Source organism: Protopterus annectens, chromosome 3.part0 (assembly GCF_019279795.1).
Source record: "Protopterus annectens isolate FY-2018-M chromosome 3.part0, PAN1.0, whole genome shotgun sequence".
NCBI classification, from domain to species: domain Eukaryota; kingdom Metazoa; phylum Chordata; order Ceratodontiformes; family Protopteridae; genus Protopterus; species Protopterus annectens.
Genome location: NC_056731.1, coordinates 792,880,965 through 792,902,333, shown reverse-complemented (window position 1 = coordinate 792,902,333; position 21,369 = coordinate 792,880,965). Strand labels below are relative to the sequence as shown.

Sequence of the window (21,369 nt, the reverse complement as noted above, 5' to 3'; positions counted from 1 at the left end):
GGTAGGAGACCTGTCTGGTGGACCCCAGCCATAAATAAGCTGTAAAACAGAAGGAGGAAGCTACTACATGATAGAGCAAAATCCCTGAAAGGGAAGGCAACTCTGATCAGTACTAACAAGAAACTACGATCCCTCATAAAATCATCTAAGGCTAGCTTCGAAAGAAAAATTGCACAAGACGCTAAAGATAATCACAAGGCTTTCTTTAGTTATGTCAGAAACCTGGGTGGAAACTCCCAGATATGATCTGAGTTAATGCAAAATGACAAAAAAATACACTGAATCCACAGACATTGCCAACATCCTGGCAGACAGGTTCAGTGCAAACTTCTCCCCCCCCCCCAAATGAGCAAATGACTATCCCAACAGAGTGTAGCCTCCCTGACGTCACAGATGCACAGGTGAGAGCTGCCCTCTCCAAAGCAAAAAACACAGCATCAATGGGACCGGACGGTGTCCCGGGCTGCGTTTTACATGAGCTCCAAGAAGAACTGAACCCTCACTTAAAATCACTGTTCAGTCCCAGCCTTACAACAGGATATGTACGCAAAGAATGGTGTACAGCAACAGTGGTCCCACTCCATAAAGGTGGTGCCACAACGGACCCCGGAAACTATCGCCCTATAAGCCTAACTAGCCTGGTCTGCAAAGCAATGGAGCGTATTATCATGGAACTCATAAACAAAGACATTGGGAACCTCCAAACACTGGATCCTACCCAATTCGGCTTTGTTAAGGGCAGATCTTGCCTCTTGAACGTGGTCAATTTCTTTGAAACAGTCACCAAGGCCATAGACAAAGGGAAGGTAGTCCACACAGCCTACCTTGACCTTGCAAAAGCCTTCGACACAATACCCCACTCGGGCATCATAAATAAGCTCACCAGCTTAACTATCAACCCCTATGTCACAAGATGGGTTGCAAACTGGCTTAGGGATAGAACCCACATGGTCGGAATTGCAGGTGCCATGTCAAACTCTAAACCAGTTACAAGTGGCGTCCCACAAGGCTCAGTCCCGGGACCTCTCTTGTTCGGTATATATTTCTCTGAGGTACAGCTAACACAGGAGGACTATGGCTGACAAAGTTTGCAGATGACTGCAAACTGGGGGCCATAATCGACTTGCCGGCTGACACAAGCATCCTCCAAAAAGGTCTCACAGAGATGGATAACTGGTGCCAGAGCCATGGCCTAAAGCTAAATACCAAAAAGTGCATAGTCATCCCCTTTGGGAAAAACAAAGTGCCCACAAATTACCACATAGGTGGTAATCCATTAAGTACGGAAGAAGTAATTAGGGATTTGGGGACCCAAGTAGATTGCAATCTCTCCTTTGACAATCACATTGCCAAAGTGGTTAGAAAGACATTCTATATAGCCCACCTTATCACGAAGGGGTTCACATCTAGATCAAGAGAGGTCATTGTGCCCCTCTACTCATCACTCATCAGGCCCATAATTGAATACAATGCCCCATTTGGGATGTACCTTACCCGACACCTGCTACAACTAGAAAGACCCCAAAAGTACCTCACCAAGAGGATCAAGGGACTCAAACAGATGCCCCATGCAGTTAGGCTAAAGAAACTCCAGCTCTACTCAGTTGCTTACCGCCTACTCAGAGGCGATCTGTGCCTGATGTATAAAGCCATGTCCAACCCAGAATTAATGGACATGCTCCACCTCAAGAAATCCAAATCCATCAGAACTACACGCTCCAGTGACTTATACCTCAGCACAGAATTAAATAGAACATGCTGGAGGGACAGATTCATATCCCAGAGGCTCCCCTCACTCTGGAACAAAATCCCAGTCCATGTCAGACAGAGCCCCTCAAAGACCCTCTTCAAGAAGAATATTGATGTTTGGATGGGAGATCGTAAATTTACCCCTGGGATCTCTTCTGTGTCACTGCTAGACAGAAGCACGGTAAACTAACCTTAAATAGGCTATCTTCTGTGATCTACTATATAGAGGCACAGTCAACTAATCTAAGAAGGTTGGCGAAAGCCAAACACACTCTGGCTAGGCTTGTAAATGCCCTAGGGCAGATAGCCTAGTATCAACCTATGAACCTAAATCACTGTCACGTTATTCTGTTTTTCATAGAGACTACTCAGAGGCGATCTCTGCCTTGCATATAAGGCGATCTCTGACCCTGCCTTATTGGAAATGCTGCACATCCGCAAGGCAAATGGCACGCGAGTTACTCATTCTGAAGACCTAAACCTGGTATGTGACATCAACAGAACCTGCTGGAGAGAGAGATTTGCCTCCCAGAGGTTACCACACCTTTGGAATAACTCCACTTCACATCAAACAGAGCACCTCACTGATCCTCTTCAAACACAATCTGGACGACTGGATGGGTAACCATAAATTCACCCCGGGGGTTCCACTTGTGTCCCTCTTGGACAGGGGCAATAGGTGCTTCATGGTAACAAGGGTAAAATTTGACTAGGCTTATAAGGACCCTCGGGCCATTAGCCTAGTAACTTCCTATGATTCTATGTCACAACTGCAAACCTGAAAAATCCAAATCAGAATAATTTTGAAATATGAAAGCTTTTTAAAGCTTGTGCTTTGTTCTTACCTTGAGGTAAATCACATTGTAGATGGTACATAGAGAGGAAGAGGATAGTGGGCAAAGCCCCTAAAGACAACTGCTGGACACAGCCCCCCCCCCCAAAAAAAAAATATATAAGAACCTCTGGCTTAAAAACTATTTGTATACAAAATGATTATCTTCACAATCCACACTTGTAAGGTTAGAGCCAAGCAAAACTGTAGGTGCCAAGAAATAGCAGCATGAACTTTAATACTTCATAAGCAGTTTCATCCACTTAGAGAACCGCACGCACAGACTCAAAAAACATATTTATTTCATTGTGGTTTTGGTGTTTCCTACATTTTAACACCCCTTTGGGACTATTCACAGGTTTTTAAATGTTTTTATATGTAATTTCTGAGTCTGACCCCCATGGGGTCTGGCATCTTCAAGTGATTCTGATTGTCTAGTCTGCCTCTAGGTATCCCACAATGCAGTGCTTGTCTGTAAAAAATTACATCATGCAGGTCTCTTTCGTCCTAAAGCTCCTGTCACTGCATTGATTTTACATGTATACACTACTGTCTTTCAGTCAGTTTTAAGTAACATTTCATGCTGTTCAATGACTACTTAAAACACAAACAGTGCAAATGCCACAGAACAGACTTTCAAAGTGATTTTTACTGCTGTTTCTTTTTAGAATGGCTAAACTGCAGTCTTTTGTGAAGTCTGAATTGTGCTACTTGACTCATCTCTCATCCCCCTTCACACCTAACTTCCCTAGCTGTCAAAGTGTTAAGGGCAATTTGAGCTGTTACCTGTTGTGATTGACAGCTTACAGCAGGAGACTTGATTCATGTACTGTTTACTTGTTCTAGCCTTTACTTTCTGTATGGGTAGGGGAAGGACCAGGGAACTATGACATCACAGCATGGCTGCGTTTTTAGGACAGTCGTGGTGATGTCAGTTTGGAGAGGGAATTGGCCAGAAAACTACCTGTATTCATTGGGCTCGATGACATCAGTGAATTGGAGACTGTAGCAAGCTTTTCCAGGGTGGGATAAAAGTTTTTTGAAAGTTAAACCACCATAGTACAGTAAGGTACTGTTCTAGTGCAGAGAAATGTCGATTTAAAATATTTTAAATGCTGTAATGTTGTTTATTCATAGAAGGGACTGTAAATAGGGAGAAAAGGGACAGAGAAGTTGAGCATTTAATAACGGAATCCTATTGTTGTCCTTTAAATGTATCTGTGGACTTCTACAGATGTAAAACTCCCCCTTCATAAATCATTATAATGCCATCTTGTGGCCAATCATAAAAATTACATTAAAAAAAGACAAACATCCTCTGGGTATCAATGACAGGAGATCTATCTATTCATAGTTTATTACCGATTAAATCTATATTCAACTATTAGAAACTAATTATTAATTTGATTAGGCTTCTGAGTAAGACATAAATATTTTTAAGATTTTTATAGTAATGTAGTTTTTTTTTTAATAATAAGTTTCATGTTTGTTATAATTTATTTGAATGACTTGCCTTTTTTAATGTAATTTGTATGATAGGCCATAAGATGGCAGTGTAATCCTTTGCTATTTAAATGTTTGTGGAGTGGGAGTTTTACATCTGAAAAAGTACACAATTAACTTTACGTGTTCTAAAGCACTTATGAAGGATTAAAGTTCATGCTTCTATTTCTTGGCATCTGCAGTTTTTCTTGGTTCTTGTGTTTTAATTGTTTCTGCAGGCAAATAGTTGTTCTAAGGTTAGGTTAGGTCATTTATTCCAGCTATAGAACCATTAAGAAAACAATCAAATTTAAATCACACCTGAACACTGAAGTGCAGTTTTTACTTTGAAAAGAGCAATCAACTCAGTTATATTTTCAAACCTGTCATTCTAACATTCCTTAAAATGCTGTATCAGAGATGGCCACTAAGAAAAATCAAAGGAGCAAAGTAATGAAAAATATGGATTGATGCTGAATCAAAAGTAAGCAGTCACAGCACTGTTTGTAAGCTGATAAGACAGACAGAACCATAGTAAATGATCCTCTCACTGTAATCACTTCTCTCTCTCCCACTAAATGACTCGTATCATGGAAGTGAAGACATTGAGTACACAATAAAATCATGCTGTCCATTGTAGACCCTTTTAGGCCAGTCTGGATGCAATAAATTAAAAAATAATAGGAACCACGTGCTTGCTTAAAAATTGAAGAAATCCAGAAAAGCATACTCTTTTCCAGTTTTTGGGTGTAGTTCTCCTTTATATAATGTTTTGAAATATAAACATTTTATATCCATTTGAATGAGGTGTCAGATTTGGTGGAAATGAGTGTCAAGCATTAGGTTTTAACTAAACATTTTTTTTTTATTATTTTATTTTGTTGTGACTTTTTTAACATGATTACAGAATGTGTAGTGCCTACTCCAGGTGGCTGGACACCTGTTGTAACTCTTGATTTTTTAACAAGATTACAGAATATCTAGTCAAATCCAGATGTCTAAATTTTTCTTTTGTGATACTGGACATAAATATACAGTTAATAAGCCAAGGAGCAGAGGGCTGAAGCCCTGACTGTGACTCAGATGAATGGGAATTGATACGCAGCCCTGGCACTGGAGAAGCCAGGCAGGGAGAAGGCAGTGTGAAGGGATACGGCCCACTCACCCTTCCTGTGAGGATGGGTGTGTGCCCTTGGGAGTACTCTGAAGATATGATTTCTTTGGCGGAGACTTGAGAAATGACCTACTATACTTCTGGGGGGGGGGGTCTGTATGAAGGGGAATATACCATGTGGAAGTGAACTGCCATCCATTACAGATGGCCCAATTGCATGCAGGAAGGATAGAGGTGAAAATAAATTACACCCCCCCACGGGTATCTAACTGTTAGACACTCCTGTTCAAATCTCACCCAGCTGATAGGAAACAAATAAGCCAGTTGGACGAAGTGGGATGATGACTGACAGCAGAGGAAAGGTCAGCAAAAAATAAATACATTTACTGAAGTTCCCATGGATTTAGGTGTGCTTTGTGTTTAGGTATACTCACAGCACCTGATATCTGTGCCTACCATGTGACTTGTAAACACGTCCTTAGAAATCACTGAATGTATGCAAACATTCTTTGATATTTTTTTCTTTTGCAGGTATAAGTAAAAAAAAAAAAAAAAAAATGCTGTCAGGACATCATAAAAATCCAGTCAGTGTTAACACTGCCCACTGCCCACCAAAATAATCGGCATAAAATTCTTTTATGACAGTGAAAGGGTTGAGAGGTTAGGTCAATAAAGAGAAGCAATTGCTACCCCCTAGCAGAGCACATATGCTCATGGCCAGTTAACAATGTGCACATATTCAGAAAGTGGTTATATGCGAGATGGAAGGTGGGGAAAATCATGCACAAAAGAAGGCAAATAGTTACATGATCATAGCTAAATAATCATCAATATGGGTTCTCAAGATAGGGCCTTGTTTGTGAGAAAAACATGTTAATACACATAACTGTCATTATTAGTCCTTTTAGGTGATCACATTCAAACATCCAAGGTGTAAATGGTCAGAAAGTATATATTTTCGGGGGGGGGGTTAGCACCAGTTTGTCTATGAAACCAAGAGGCACGTACTTGATCAGCATTAAATGATTACCTATACAGATGGTCAGCGAGAGGCCTGCATTTGTATAGCATCAGTAAGCTGATGCATACATTTCTATGCACATTATTTCTTTCAATTTTGTCAAAGTCAATCATCAGACATGACAAAATAAAAAAATGGCTAGGTTTGGGATTGTATAGGCAGACTATGCGATGGCAAGGAATACTACCTTTACTTGACTACATCCAGAACATGGCTCGTCAGGGATGGGTAGTTATGCATCAGACTATCATCTCCTTTATTTTGATAACAGACAAACATCAAAAGTGTGCAAAATCAGGAAGTGGCTATCTTTGGAGGGTGGATGCAGGCATATGTGGCAGCAATGGACATTGCACCTACTTAATCACATTAAATGACTGCTAAAACAATATGATAAGGATGGACACCATATGTGTGAGAGCCCCAAATTAAAATAGTACACTATAGCCATTATTTCTATTAGCCAGTCACCATCAAATATTTAGGATGTAAACTCAAAGCAGTTACAAGTGGGAGTGAGGAAACAATCTGTATGTGAAAAAGGACAAATATTTGATTACAACTACATGATCATCAGTATGGTTTGCCAAGGACAGGCATTCCATGTGTCAGAGCAACATGTACAAAATAACATTACTGTTATGTCCTTCACTTTGATCACAACCATTATGGGTGTACAAAGTTAGAAATTGGTGATAGTTCAGGGTGGGGAAGCCGACAATACTTAAAGACAAGGAACACAAAACATACTTGTTTCTGCTGATGTGGTACGCCAGGGAGGGTCAATGACTGTGTTTTAAAGTAACAAGCTTAAATACATTACTGCATCCATTATTTCTTCAAATTGGATCATAACGAAATATCCAATATCTGCTTAATCAAAAAGAGCTATCTTTAGGGTTTGGAGAGGCAAGTTTATATAAAAGAAAGGTACATTACACTTACCTGAATACTGTAAAATGATCACTACTATAGATTGCAATAGAGGGACAGTACATGGTTGTGACATCAGCATCTTGAAACATATTATGGCTCCTAGTTCTTTCACTTGGATCCCCGTAAATCTCAGTGTAGTACAGAGTCAGAAATTGTATACCTTTGGGTTGGACAGGCAGCCTGTACATTAAATTTACTGACTACTGCTCTCTCTCTTGACTAGGGAAAAACAGTTACTGATCTGGATTGCGATGTAAAGTGTGAATGTAGGTGTTTGTACTGCAAATATCCTTACATTCATCAGGGGCAAATACATAAAACTTAAATTTACTGTACTTTTATAATAACTAAAACAGCTATTTGTCTCTGATATGGCAGATATGACATCACTGTAGATTATGATCAATATGTCAGCTGTACTACAGGACAAATGACCCTTGAGGGTCCACATCATAGTATGAAAAGAAAGACTCATGCTGGATGACTGTAGAATCAGCATTCTAGTGCCACAGTACAGCTGTGAACAAAGCTAACATTAGTAGCAAAAAAATCCAAAACCTGGAAACATTGAGGTAAAATGCAGCGTTTATTCTAAACAGGAAAAAAGATTAGAAAGCTTTCAGGATCAACCTTTCATGAGTGTGCATTTTGTATCCTGCCTGGTTCACCTACATGCTCTTCTTGTTTCTTTGAACAAAGCTAACATTCACAACTGTGGGCAGAGCAGGTGTATCACACTCACGTTACCCTTTCCAGTATATTCAAGAAGTGTAACTAATACACAAACATACAGAGTAGCAGAAAAACAAAGCTGGAGATAAGCAGTTTGGAATCGGATCAGGGTGCAATACAACTGACCTGATGTCTACAGTGAGAAAGACAGCGGAGAAGAAGATGAAGATGGGGGAAGTAGTCCAGCTGGGCAATCCTAGACTTCAAGAAAACCTATGACAAGGTGCCAAGAAAGCATACTTCATCAGTCCTGCAATGGCTTGAAGTCCTAGAATAAGGATCCTGTGACAACAGAGAACATTGCTCATATGCACAAAGAAGTTCCCCACAGGAGTGGGTGTGCCTGATGATTCAGCTCTGAACCCACATCTGCCCATATAGGTTCATAGGTTCATAGGTTGATACTAGGCTATCTGCCCTAGGGCATTTATAAGCCTAGCCAGAGTATGTTTGGCTTTCGTCACCCTTTTAGATTAGTTGACTGTGCCTCTGTATAGTAGGTCACAGAAGGTAGCCCTTTTAAGGTTTGTTTACTGTACCTCTGTCAAGCAGCGACACAGAAGAGATCCCAGGGGTAAACTTACGATCTCCCATCCATTTGTCAAGATTTCTCTTGAAGAGGGTCAGTGAGGGGCTCTGCCTGACATGGATTGGGATTTTGTTCCAGAGTGAGGGGAGCCTCTGGGATATGAATCTGTCCCTCCAGCATGTCCTATTTATTTCTGTGCTGAGGTTCAGGTCCCTGGAGCGTGTAGCTCTAAGGGATTTAGATTTCCTGAGGTGAAGCATGTCCATTAATTCTGAGTTAGATATGGCTTTATACGTCAGACACAGATTGCCTCTGAGTAGGTGGTACGCAACTGAGTAGAGCTGGAGTTTCTTTAGCCGAACTGCATAGGGCATCTGTTTGAGCCCTTTGATCCTCTTGGTGAGATACTTTTGGGGTCTTTCCAGTTGCTGAAGGTGTCGGGTAAGTTATATCCCAAACGGGGCATTGTACTCAATTATGGGCCTGATAAGTGATGAGTAGATGGGCACAATGACCTCTCTTGATCTAGATGTGAACCCTTTCATGATAAGGTGGGCTATATAGAAGGTCTTTCATATATAGGTGAGGGACTAGATTATCAAACAAATGAGAGTAAATATTTTCCTCTGTCTCTCTCATTTTTCCATAGGGTTCAACAGTAATAGCTCCCCCGTGATTGGTTAGTACCCTGCCCAGGAATCAGTGAACCTCAAGTTACAATCATCACACCCTATGTCTCATCCAGGCTTCACTCTGCTGAGGGATACTCTCACAATTCTGCTCTATGTCAATTGATAAACTATAGCCAGCGTCATTAACTGTATTTTACCTGCTGCTCTATTCCTCTAGGCCTATATCTCTCCGCCGAAACATTGCTCGACTCCTATCCCTTACAGTCTCTTATTTTCCCGTTATTTGTGATCTCTCTGCATAAACTATTCAAGAACCCTTACCATTCACCACATTCTAAGGTGGTTACTAAACCTTGCAGCTCACATTCTAATGCTAGCCCATGTATAAAGTTAGTGGTCAGACCTACTGCATTTATAAACTGGGTTTCACTTACCTGTGCCTCTAAAACATTACTAGCCTGTCTTGATTATTGTTTTATTCTAGCAGAGAAGAGGCAATACTTCTTTGGCTCATCCCACTCCATTCACCCTTGCTGTGCTCGGGCTCACTCTGCTCCTCTACCCACCCCCATATCATTTCCTTTACAGATCACCTCTCTGGAAATCCCATCCCACCTGACCAGCCCCTTCCTGCATCCTGGCAAATTCCAAACCCCTCTCCTCTTTTCAAAACTTAAAGAATCCAACTATCATAACTTCATATTTACCTCCTGCCTTTACCTACTTACTGTACAAGATGCTTCTCTTAACCTCCTTTCTCTTCTATAACAATTCTCTTATTAAAATCCACCTTGTACCCGATCTCAAAACTACTCTACACCACCAAAAATCTTATTTTCTACTCAGATATGACTATTATAACATACACTGTTCTCTACCTGCCTCCCTTACTTCTTTTCAGTCTTGCCTCCTACAGCTGCCACTTAACTCCTGCATACATACATCGCACAAGCATTCGTGCAACTCATTTTCCATCACTACTGCAATCTTTTACTATCTGCTCTTCTATATTCCCTCTGCACACCCCTCTACCAAAAATCAAAACCCCCTTCTCTTACCTCATACTCAGAAGTTAGAACTAAACACCTCCTTTATAGCCTATTCAAACACAAACTCCATCACCTGCCACTTGCTGTACTTCTCTCAGGCGACATTCATCCTAATCCAGGCCCCATCTCTCCCTCTCCTGTAAATAACACTACCACTCCTAATACTGCATGCCTTACACAGCCTAATAAAAATATCTCATTCTACTCTATGAACACGAGAAGTGTCCTAAACAAAGTCACTGAATTTCATGCCTGGATTTCTAATCACAGTCCTGATGTAATTGCCCTAACTTGGCTAAAATCCTGAAACCCTGATAAACAAGTACTCCCCCTTGGTTACAATATCCTTCGCCTTGACTGCCCCCCCCCCCAAAAAAAGGAGGTGGAGTTGCTATAGTTTATTCCAACCAACTCACCATTACATGTTCCAATAATTCTATCCTATCCTTTTCTCCTGATGAACTTCTACTGGCAAACCTCAAACTTAATAACTATTGCACTATCACTGTAGCTACCATCTACAGTCCTCCAGGGGATATAACATACAAGTACTGGAGAATATTCTTTCCCATCTCTGTCAACACTTTCCAAATGAAATCATCCTCCCTGGGGATATAAATATTAACTGGACAACTCTCTACTCTCCAAACTCTTCCTACTGTATTAACTTACATGGGTTTACTCAACTCATCTCTGAACCTACCCATATCAATAATTCAAACAACTCTAGCACACACATAGACTGGATACTAGTTTCTGATCCCTGCAAATACCATAACCCTGAAACACTACCCAACTCCCTAAGTGACCACTCTTCAGTACAGATTCTTAGATTTACTCCACACTTCACAAGACCACATAGATATATAGCCTGCCGTAGTCTAATTTCTGCCCAGATACTTTTAAAGCCCTACTCTCTAGAATTAAATGGACTTATCTAGCCTACCTCCCCCCCTTGATGAAGCAGTTCAATTCTTCAATACTCCCTCCCTTAATATTCTTGACTGCCTTGCACCACTTTGAACAGTTCACCTAAAATCACACGTATCCCCTTGGCTAACAAATGCTACCCGTACCCTCATGAAATCTAGAGATACAATGTGGAAAAGATGGGTAAAAACAAAGTACACCTCCGACTTGCAAAAGTACAAAGAATTTAGAAATTTGGCAAAGAAACACATTATAAAAGATAAAAAGGAATTCTACTTTAACCCTCCTACTGCTCAAAGATCTAACCCTAAAAAGTTCTGGAATTCAAGCAACCAAATACTGCATCCTGGAAATCCACCATCTCCCAATCCCTGCCCAACAACACACCCGAAGAAACTGCAACCATCTTCAACAACTATTTTACTGAATCTATATCCAAAATATTTACCCCTGACCCTTCTTCTGCTAACTCTACAAATGCTAATAACAGCTTGACTACTAACACCTCTGAGCGCCCTTCTAGTCTGAACTCTTAATATTTTTTCCCTTACATCTGTCAGTACTAGCTACATAAGTCTTTACTCTCCAAGCTTAAACCCTGTTCCACATCTGCTAACAATATACCTTCTAGAGTCCTCCAGTTAGCAGCTGGCTCACTTGCTCTCTCCCTTTCTATTCTTATAAACCACCCTATCACCTGTCAAAGGTGCCTTCTACTTGGAAAGAGTTCTGCACAAAGGAGGCAACTCTACAGAAATCACTAACTTTAGCCCCATCGCCATATTATCCCCACTCTCAAAAGTCTTGGAAAAATGTATACACAAGCAAGTCATGCAATATTTATTACAGGAAAATCTGCTTACACCTACACAGCAATGGCTTTCATCCTAAACACAATACTTCCACTGCCCTTGCATCCTTCCTTAACACCATTTCATTAGATAGAGATAACAACAACACTAGTCTCTTGCCTTTTCTTAGACCTTTCAAAATCCTTTGACACTGTGTCACTCTTTACTATTGACTAAACTAACTAGCCTTAACTTTTCCTACTGTTGCCTAGTTTTCCAGTTATCTCACTGATAGACTGCAATCAGTGAGGTGGCTCTCCGCTCTCTCCCCTTCTCTTCCTGTGAGAATGGGTGTTCCTCAAGGCTCTATTCTTGGTCCGGTACTCTTTAACATCTTTATAAAACTACTGTATACTTCCTGCCCCCGGTCATGCCTGATACAATACGCAGATGACTCCACAGTCATCACCATCACTGATACCACCTCTGAACTCAACTCTGTCACTCAGACATCCTTCAACTCAGTTGAAATACGGATCTCTAATAATATACTCATTCTAAACCCAAAAAACAAAACTCCTACTTTTCCTACCTAAGAATGTCTATCACCTGAAACCTAATTTATCTGTACTTTCCCATAATAACACCCCAACTGAAGCTGAATCAAGCACAAAACTCTTAGGTGTAATTTTAGATGATCAGCTAAAGTTTGACTTACATGTTAATAACTGTATCCAAAAGACTCATGAAAAACTGGGCCTCCTTCATAGAAATAAAAAGTATCTCACTAACAAAGCCAAAGTAAACCTTTCTCATTCCTACCTCCTACCCAAGCCTACTGTACAGATCTCAAGTCCTCACAAATCTCAGCTCCTCTCTCTCCTTTCTAAACTTGAATCAACCTACAACAAAGTAGTCTGATTTGCAGCACATCAGACGTACAAGTCCCATCACGGTTTCTCACTAAAACACCTAAACTGGCTAGAATTGCCTCATCTATTTCTCCTGTCTCAGCTCCAAATTATTCACTCCATTCTGTACCAGCATGACGACTGCCCCAGCTTATCTTCTCTTATCTCTCAATATACTCCCACCAGATCTTTACTCAGCTCAGACCTAAACCCCTTACAGATCTATAAACCTAAGACCAAAATGGGATGCAACCTTTACAGCTACCATCTTGCAATGTGTTGGAACAAGTTGCCATTAGAAATTAGGTCCCTCAAACAATAAAACAATTCAAAGCAGCTACCAAGGAATACTTAAACGATCACTGCACAGTCAATGCTCTCACCACTCAAACTCCCTTACTATTCCCGGCCTGTGCTCTGTGTCTGCTGCACTACCCTCTACTTCTTTTCAATATAGCGCTTCCCAGTCTTCTTTTACCTCTCATAACTGCCAGTTTTATTCATGTCAGCCACCCCTTTATCTTTCATTATTAAAACTTGCAACACCCTTCTCTCTACTACTAAGTGACGATACATAGGAACTGCAATGTGAGACTACAACTCGTGTTTTGCATAGGTACTGCAATGGTATACTATAACTTATGCTCATATTGCACTACTGTCAAAATTGTATAGCTTTTTACTTTACTCCACTCTAAAAAAAAAAAAAAAAAAAAATATTTGAGTCTTATGTAAAGTCTAATGTATATTTCAATTCGTACTGATTGTGGGGCTTTTCTCCCTGGGCCTCCACTGAAAAGGGGCTTGTTAGCCCAGTCTGGACTATCCCGGTCAACAAATGTAAAATAAAATAAAATAAATAAATAAATAACACATTAAGAAAGCTACTGTACACAGATGGCACATCTCTACAAGAAGACACTGAACAGGAATGTCAGGAAAGGATAGGAGTCTGGAATGCAAAACTGAAGGCATATGGGATGAAATGGAGTACAGACATGATGGTGGTCACTGCAGCAAATGGGTAAGGTCAGAAGAAGGTGAAGAATGAAATAGAAGGAAAAGTACTTAAACAGATTACTAACTTCAGTATCCCAGAGGTGTGGTGGATAAGAAGTGATGTCTGAATGAGGAGGTTCTGGCACAAAGATTCAGGGACAGTGTGAGGCAGAAGAATGTCAAAGAAGCTGGAAAAATAAGGTGTGCAAAAACAAGTGTTGTAATTAGTGCTTCTGTATGGCACCGAAACCTAGACAGTGAAGGCACAACATGTGAAGAAGCTTGAGGTAATGGAGATTAAGTGCCTGAGATGGGTAATAGGATTCACACTGTGGGACAGACAATGAAATGAGGAAATTATAGTGGAAGACAGGAAAAGGTCAATGACAACAGATTTTGGAGAAAATGTCTCCTGGGCAAGAAAGCAGAGGACAATACAATAAGGCATATTTGGGAGAGAAAGGAAAAAGCCAAAGAAAAGTCGATATCCAGCAAAGAGATGGATAGAATGAATGAAAACAAAACAAAATGATTTTGTAGAAGGTAGGAGAGTGGTTCTGAATAGATAGAAATGGTGACAGTCCCAATCCCCTGCAAAAATGGAACTGATGATTTTTCTCTCAGCTATGAATAATGCAGCTCTCCACACTCTGAGTCTACTTCTGTTTTTCAGGCACAAATTTACTCCTGTCATCCTTGATTTATGATGAAGAATAAATGACAAATACACGGCAAGTTCTTCTTTGCCTAAATATGCTCTTAATGTGAAGGTCAGTTAGTTGCCCTTTAGTAACTTTAAATAATTAAATACTTACGACAGCCTCTCCAAAAGGTGAAAAAAAGTACCGATTTGCACCTCCTTCCTTTTTCTCTGCTGTAACAGTTGCATACTGTAATCGTCAAATTTCTGCAAGGAGTTTTATCAGTTTTCTGCCAAACTGCCTCACAGAACCAAAGATACTAGTGAAGTAAATCAGAAAAACAATTTCCACGCAAAACTGAAAAATGGTGACTGAAGCTATTTTGCTGTGTAAATAAAAAGGTAAGTGGCTGATTCGAATGATTGTTCCACTGTGTTGTGGCTTTACTTCATCAGTTTGATGTACAATCTTAATATTGTTCACTTTGTTGTTTTCACTTTCTAACAGTCTGGCTCTCTCTTTCATTTTTGTCTACTGTTTCATTATTTTTCTTCAAATCAATTTGTCCTCTCCGAAACTTTTATCAGTTTAACGTTTGACAGAAAAGTGGATGTGAAGGATATGCCTGTGAATGAAATACCTGTGCTGCTTCCGCACTATGGCCTGGAAAATAATTCCACAAGCACTAAACTCCCATTTGAGTTCTTTATTAAGTCCACAGAAACCTGTGTTAGACGTGCCCATTTACTGTCATGGCAGCAGAAGCAGGAAGAACCACACGACTGCCAACATGCAGGTTGGCCTTATGGGTAAGTTTTCTAACGGTACTGTCACATGACACATTTACAGTGTTAATCTAAGATCACTTACAGAATCTAAAGGTAGTTGTCTAAATTATCAGTGCTTATGAAATGAACAGCTACCAGACACTATACTGCAAACATTTCTGACACCTCAGGATACTAAAATAATACTTGCTGCAAGGACTAAAGGTAAAAGGTCTGTGCAAGGGGGGCTGTATTATTTGTTCTGCAGCACACCATGAAATGAGTCGTCCAAAACAGTATACTTACCCAAGTCCCCTCACAAATTTTGCAAATTCTAAGAGGCATGTGTCGGATGGTAATCTTAGCTGTCCTTCTGCCAAAGCCAGCTGACAATCTTCAAATGTGTAGTCTGTAACTTGAACTCCCAAAGCCCTTGGAGGAAACAATTAATTTTTTTTATTACCCAAGCACAGCTATTACTAAAATTACATTATTATTATTTAGAAGCACTGTTGTATTACACAGCTAAATATACAGTGTACAGGAAAGTCCCTCTGCATAACTTGTGATCCCAGGTTTTTTTTCTCACCATATAGTTTTTTTTACAAGTAGATTTCAAGGAAAAAAGAAGAGAAGCCATCATGTTCACCATGCCATATTCCCATTAGTACTGCTGCATGCATTGCTTACCTTCCTGTCCATTTCTATACGAGATATCTTCATCCACAAGCAATACATGCAGTATAAAGTACCAAACCTCCAGGTGAAAACAAACTGCTCTAGTCCACAGATAAAAAAGTACAGTTGTGTACACTTACCATAAATGTAGATGTTCGAGTGTATTCACTATTGCAGTCATCACACTTGGGTTATTTGCTTGTGGTAGCCCTCAGTCGACCTGATTATCAAAGTCTTGGGTCCTGCATCGGTTGCTGTCTCATCTTCCATGACGTCAGGTCATCCGGGGTATAAAGCATGCAGCCGACGCCATTACTTCAGTTTTTCTTGCCCCAGATGTCAGCTGCCCCCCCCCCCCCCCCCCAATGGGAAGCAATTAAATATATATACATACAAGGTTAAATCTCCAATGAAAAAGCAAACACACCAAAAAGCTTTTAAGCATAGTAAAGGAGAGTTGAAGTATAGCCAAAAAAAGTCAGGGGGCTGGAGGGAAGGTAACCAGGACTGCAACAGTGAATACACTTGAACAACTACATTTATGGTAAGTGTACACAACTGTACTATGTTCTTCGTGTTTCACTGTTGCAGTCATCACATTTGGGTAGATCCCCAAATCTAAGGATGGGAGGAGGAATTTAAATAGCATTAGGACCAGCTATAAGACCCTGCAAGACTGCAGTAGCAAAACCAGCCCTGGACTTAGAGAAAACTGGCAAATGGTAATGCTTGGTGAAAGTATGTACAGAACTCCAGTTAGCAGCTTCTAGGATGTCCCTGGTAGGGACACCTCTGAGAAAGGCCATAGAAGTAGAAGTAGCTGCAGCCCTGGTAGAATGTGGTTTTATCCCCTGTGGGATATGTTTTCCATGGTGCTTATAGCAGAAATAAATGTAGTGGCCTATCCATTTAGAAATGGTTTGCTTTGAAATGGCCTTCCCCTCTACCCCTGCAGCAAATGCCACAAGCAGCTGCTCAGATTTCCTGAGAGGTTTAGTCCTGTCCAAGTAATATCTAAGTTGTCTGTGCACATCTAAGGAGTGCAGTATCCGTTCCCCTTTATTCTGTGGATTAGTAAAGAAGGTTGGCAAATGAATGGACTGATTAAGAGCCACACTGGATACTACCTTAGGCATGAAGGACGGATTGGTCCTGAGGGACACCCTGTCCGCATGAAAGATGGTGAAAGGCTCCACTGCCATAAGGGCCTGTAATTCAGACACCCTTCGTGTTGAAGTGATGGCTAAAAAGAAGGCTGTTTTCCAAGAAAGGAATTTCAACTCTGCACTTGCAGCTGGCTTGAAAGGAGGCAGAGTGAGTTTTTCCAATACAAAATTAAGGTCCCAAGCTGGAGTTGGGGCTCTCCTAGGTGGTCTTGCGTTTTTGGCCCCTCTGAGAAACTGCTTGAGCAGTAGATGAGAGAAGAGGGGCGGTTCTGTATTGTAATGAGCTGAAATGGCCGAGGCATGAATTTTGATGGAGGAAATGGAAAGACCTTTGTGAAGCATCTCAGTTAAGTATTGAAGAATCTGAGGTAAATTGAGTGCTGCTGTGCCCATCTCCTGAGCTTGGTTCCAGGAACAGAATTTTTTTCCATTTTTCAGCATAAGATTTTCTAGTACTAGGCCTCCTTGCCTCCAGGATGACATCCAACACGTGTTTGTTGAGGGATGGTAATGGAGAGCTCAGGTAATTAGCCAGGCTGCCAGGTTGAGGGCTTGAAGATGAGGGTGCAGAATCTGGCCCTCTTGCTGGGACAGCAGGGTAGGTATCCGGGGCAGGTCCCATGGATCCAGTAGTGACACACTGTGCAAGAGGGGGTACCAGTGTTAGCGTGGCCAGTCTGGTGCAATCAATATCATCCTTGGTTTGTCCTGTTTGATCTTTAGTAGTACCTTGGTGAGAAGAGGCAGAGGATATAGGCATAAACTGATAAATTTTTCCAGGTGAAGGACAGAGCATCCACTTTCCAAGCTTGTTTGTGGGGAGTCCTTGTGCAGAATTTGTCCAATTGGTAGTTCTGGGGGGAGGCAAACAAGTCTATCTCTGGGCTCCCCCATTTGTTTATCAACATGTTGAATGTCTTTGGTTCCCGTTTCCACTTGTGTGAGTCCATGAGATTTTCTGCTTTGCTCGTCTGCCAGTGTGTTTAGGTTTCCGGGCAGGAATTGAGCCAGTAGGTGCACTTGGTAGCTCAAGACTGTGTTCCACAGAGCCATGGCTAGGCTGCAAAAGTGGGTTCCCCCCTGCTTGTTTATGTACCATATAACAGTGGTGTTGTCCATCTTTACCATTAATTGTCCTGGAAGAATGTGGTTCTTGAAGGCTGTCAGAGCATTCTGTACAGCTAACATTTCTTTTTGATTGATATGCAGGTGCTTTTGACTTTGGTTCCATTTGCCCTGAATGCACTTCCCTGCCAAGTGAGCATAGTCTGATGCGTCTGTTGTTAGCGTTTGGGCGGCAGGGGGTAGAGTGAATGGCAGCCTCTTGCATTGGCGGCAGGCCTCTGCCCACCAAAGGAATTCTAGCTGTAGGCAAGGTATGATAGGAATCATTGCTTCTAGATCCTGAGAATGTTGACACCATAGGCTTTTTAGATACCACTGTAGTTTCCTCATATGTAGTCTTGTATATGGAATTAGTACAATGCAGGAGGCCATGAACCCCAAGGTTTGTAGTATTTGCCTTGCAGATAGCAGGTTCGTTGTGGCCACTAGTTTGAAGTAAGTTGTCAAATGAATTTGTTTCTCTGATGTGAGGAAAGCCATCTGGAAAGTTGTATTCGAGCTTGCTCCCAGGAATACAATTTGTTGGCAGGGTACCAGATATGACTTCTTTTCGTTTATGGTGTACCCCAGACAGGTTAGCACCATTTGTACAAATGCCAGATGATTCAAAAGTATGTCCTGGCTTTCTGCCTGAATTACACAATCATCCAGATATGGGTATATTTGAATTTTTCTTTGCCTGCAAAATGCAATGACAGGAGCTAGGCACTTTGTGAATATCCTGGGCGCAGTAGATAAGCCAAAGGGCAGTGCAGAGAACTGATAGTGCATGTAGCCTGCTTTGAAGCGTAGGTATATTCTGCAAGATTCCCTGACTGGGATGTGCAGGTAGGCTTCCTTTAAATCCAGTGTTGCCAATTGGGCATCTTTGTCTAGCATAGGGAGTAGCTGGTGAAGAGTTAGCATCTTGAATTTTGGAATCACCAAAAAAGTTTAAGGTAGAAATGTCCAGGATAAGACGCCATTATTTGTCTTTTCTGGGTACCAGGAAAAGTCTTGAATAGAAACCTTGTCCCTTTTCCTCTTCTGGTACAGTTTGAATAGCCTTTATGCTTAAGAGAGAGAGCACTTGCTTTTGAGCCTCTACCCACTGATTTGGGGATAGATCTGGCCAACCGTTTGGGGTTGGTAATATGTGGAAGTGAAATCTGTATCCTTGGGAACCTATATTTAAAACCCATTTGTCTTGGGTAATGAATTTCCCAGTTTTTTGCTTGCAGAGCAATCTTTCCCTCTAAAGGAGCAGTCAGTTGATAAGTGCTTGGAAGTTTTAAAGTCAAGTCATTGAGGCAGCTTTCCATAGGGGGGAGTCTTACTACTCCCTGATTTGGAAGCAGAAACCCCCACTGCTTAGTCTTGTGCGTATCCTGGGACTGAAACCTGGGGGTTCTACTGGTTCTGGGTTTGGGTTGAGAAGGCCTGGAAGAGGCAGGAAAGGACCAATTCTTATAGGGCCAATGCCTACTAAATCTTGGAGACTGAACTTGTTGGAAATCTTTAACAGTTTGCATAGATTTAGCTTTTTCCTCCATCTTTTTAAGAACTTCTTCTGCTTTGTTGCAAAATACGCGGTCCTGATTTAAGGGAGCATCCAACAATTTAGCTTTAACATGATCTGGCAAAGATTGTTCCTTAAGCCAAGCATGCCTTCTAAGTACAGACCCAGTGACAGCAGCCCTGCAAGAGGGCTCTAATGAATCAAACCCACATTGCAAAGTATGTTTTCCAACCTGTTCAACAGAATGCATTAAATCCTGTAATTCCTTATTTTCAGCACAGTCAGGAATCAACATAATTTTCTGTTTAAGCAATCCAATATTATGTTTCTGATACTTTAACATATGAAACTGACAGTTTAAGGCCCCAATGGCCAAAGTTGCAGAAGTGTATACCTTCTTACCCCATCTATCCAGCACCCTGGAGTCTCTATCAGAAGGGGTAGGATTTTTGGCAGTAGTAGCCTTAATGCCCTTGGGTCCCCGTGAAATAGTCTCAGGATCCGCAGTAGGATTTTTAAAAAGGAACTTGTGGGAATCAGGAACCCTGTAATATCTATCAGGTTTTCTGGGAGCAGGAGGCAAAGAATCAGGGGCCAAACTAGATTCCGAAAAGGCATCATCAACAACGTCTAGACAGGAGGGATAGCTAAAGGCCTGTGTTGAGACAGGAGTAAGAAGTCCCTAAGCCTCTTTTTTGAATCAGAGTAATCCTGGCTTTCCCAGCAGAAATGCTCCCCAAGAGTATGCAAGGTTTCACCAAAAGATAAATCTTCTGGAGGGAAGCAGTGGGAAGAGAGTCCTCAGCACCAGAATCCTCATAGGTAGATAAGGGTAAATCCAGGTCATCAGAAGAAACAGAAATTTCAGAATCCTGATCAGAATCATCATAAGCAAATTCAGTCCTAGGTCTCTTAGAAGGGGATGGTTGACTTCCCCTGATTAAAGTTATAAGGTCTTCAGCCATTCTTATCATTTGTTTTTTAGGCATAGAGGCCTGAGTATGCAGCCTGTGCGTCAGTTTTCTAGGCAAGGTTCAAGCTTTAGGCCTTAAAGAAGAAGGTGGCATCGGTTTAATATGCAAATCCATAGGCTTTAATACACCCTCAGAAGCCTGTGCCTGCACAGCGGCTCCGGACCCATCCAAGGTAGAGACATCCGCAGGTTCCACAGTTGAAGTATCTCGCGGCATACCAGACTCCGAATGGGTCTCATTAGAGGCCTACAAATCAGAAGTAGCGGGTATCAGGGGCTGCGAAAGCGCCTCACTGAGTACCGGCAAACTGGTGACTGGGTTAGGAGAAGCTTCGTCGGCAGCTTTGGACCTAGGCAGCCTGTCTCTGTCTTTATCTTTGTGTTTTTTCAGAATGCCGGTAGTCTGATGGCTTACTGACGACATATCAGGATAATTGAACCAAGAACCAAAATATTTAGAAGCATAAATATACCAATGACGGATAGTTCGTTGCTTAAATAAGGCACAAAACCGACAGCGAGGTACGTCGTGGTCAGAGCCTAGGCAAGGAATACAGTATGAATTAAAATCTTTATGAGGTATTTGCTTTCCACAAAAAATGCAATTATTAACTTTTATTGACATCGGTAGAGAGCAAGAAAAAGTTTCCCCAATGGGGTACTCAGCTTTAGTTGAAGACTTTGGTTATGAAACTCAAAAACGAAAATTTCAGGAGTCAGCCGACTGGCACTTGTGAACTGCTTCTGGCACCGTGCGGTAAGAAAGACTGATGTAATGGCGCCAGCTGCATGCTTTACACCCCTGATGACCTGA

The 21,369-nt window shown here is 41.4% G+C and overlaps 1 protein-coding gene across 1 annotated transcript in view; it reads right to left on the bottom strand.

Annotated features, from left to right (window-relative positions):
• The window catches only part of LPCAT1 (lysophosphatidylcholine acyltransferase 1), an 850,717-nt gene that overhangs the window by 120,271 nt on the left and 709,077 nt on the right, over positions 1-21,369 (bottom strand). Inside the window, exon 10 of the mRNA XM_044065140.1 lies at positions 15,422-15,547. Within this exon, the coding sequence (XP_043921075.1) occupies positions 15,422-15,547 (126 nt within the window). The remainder of the gene's footprint in view (positions 1-15,421; positions 15,548-21,369) is intronic.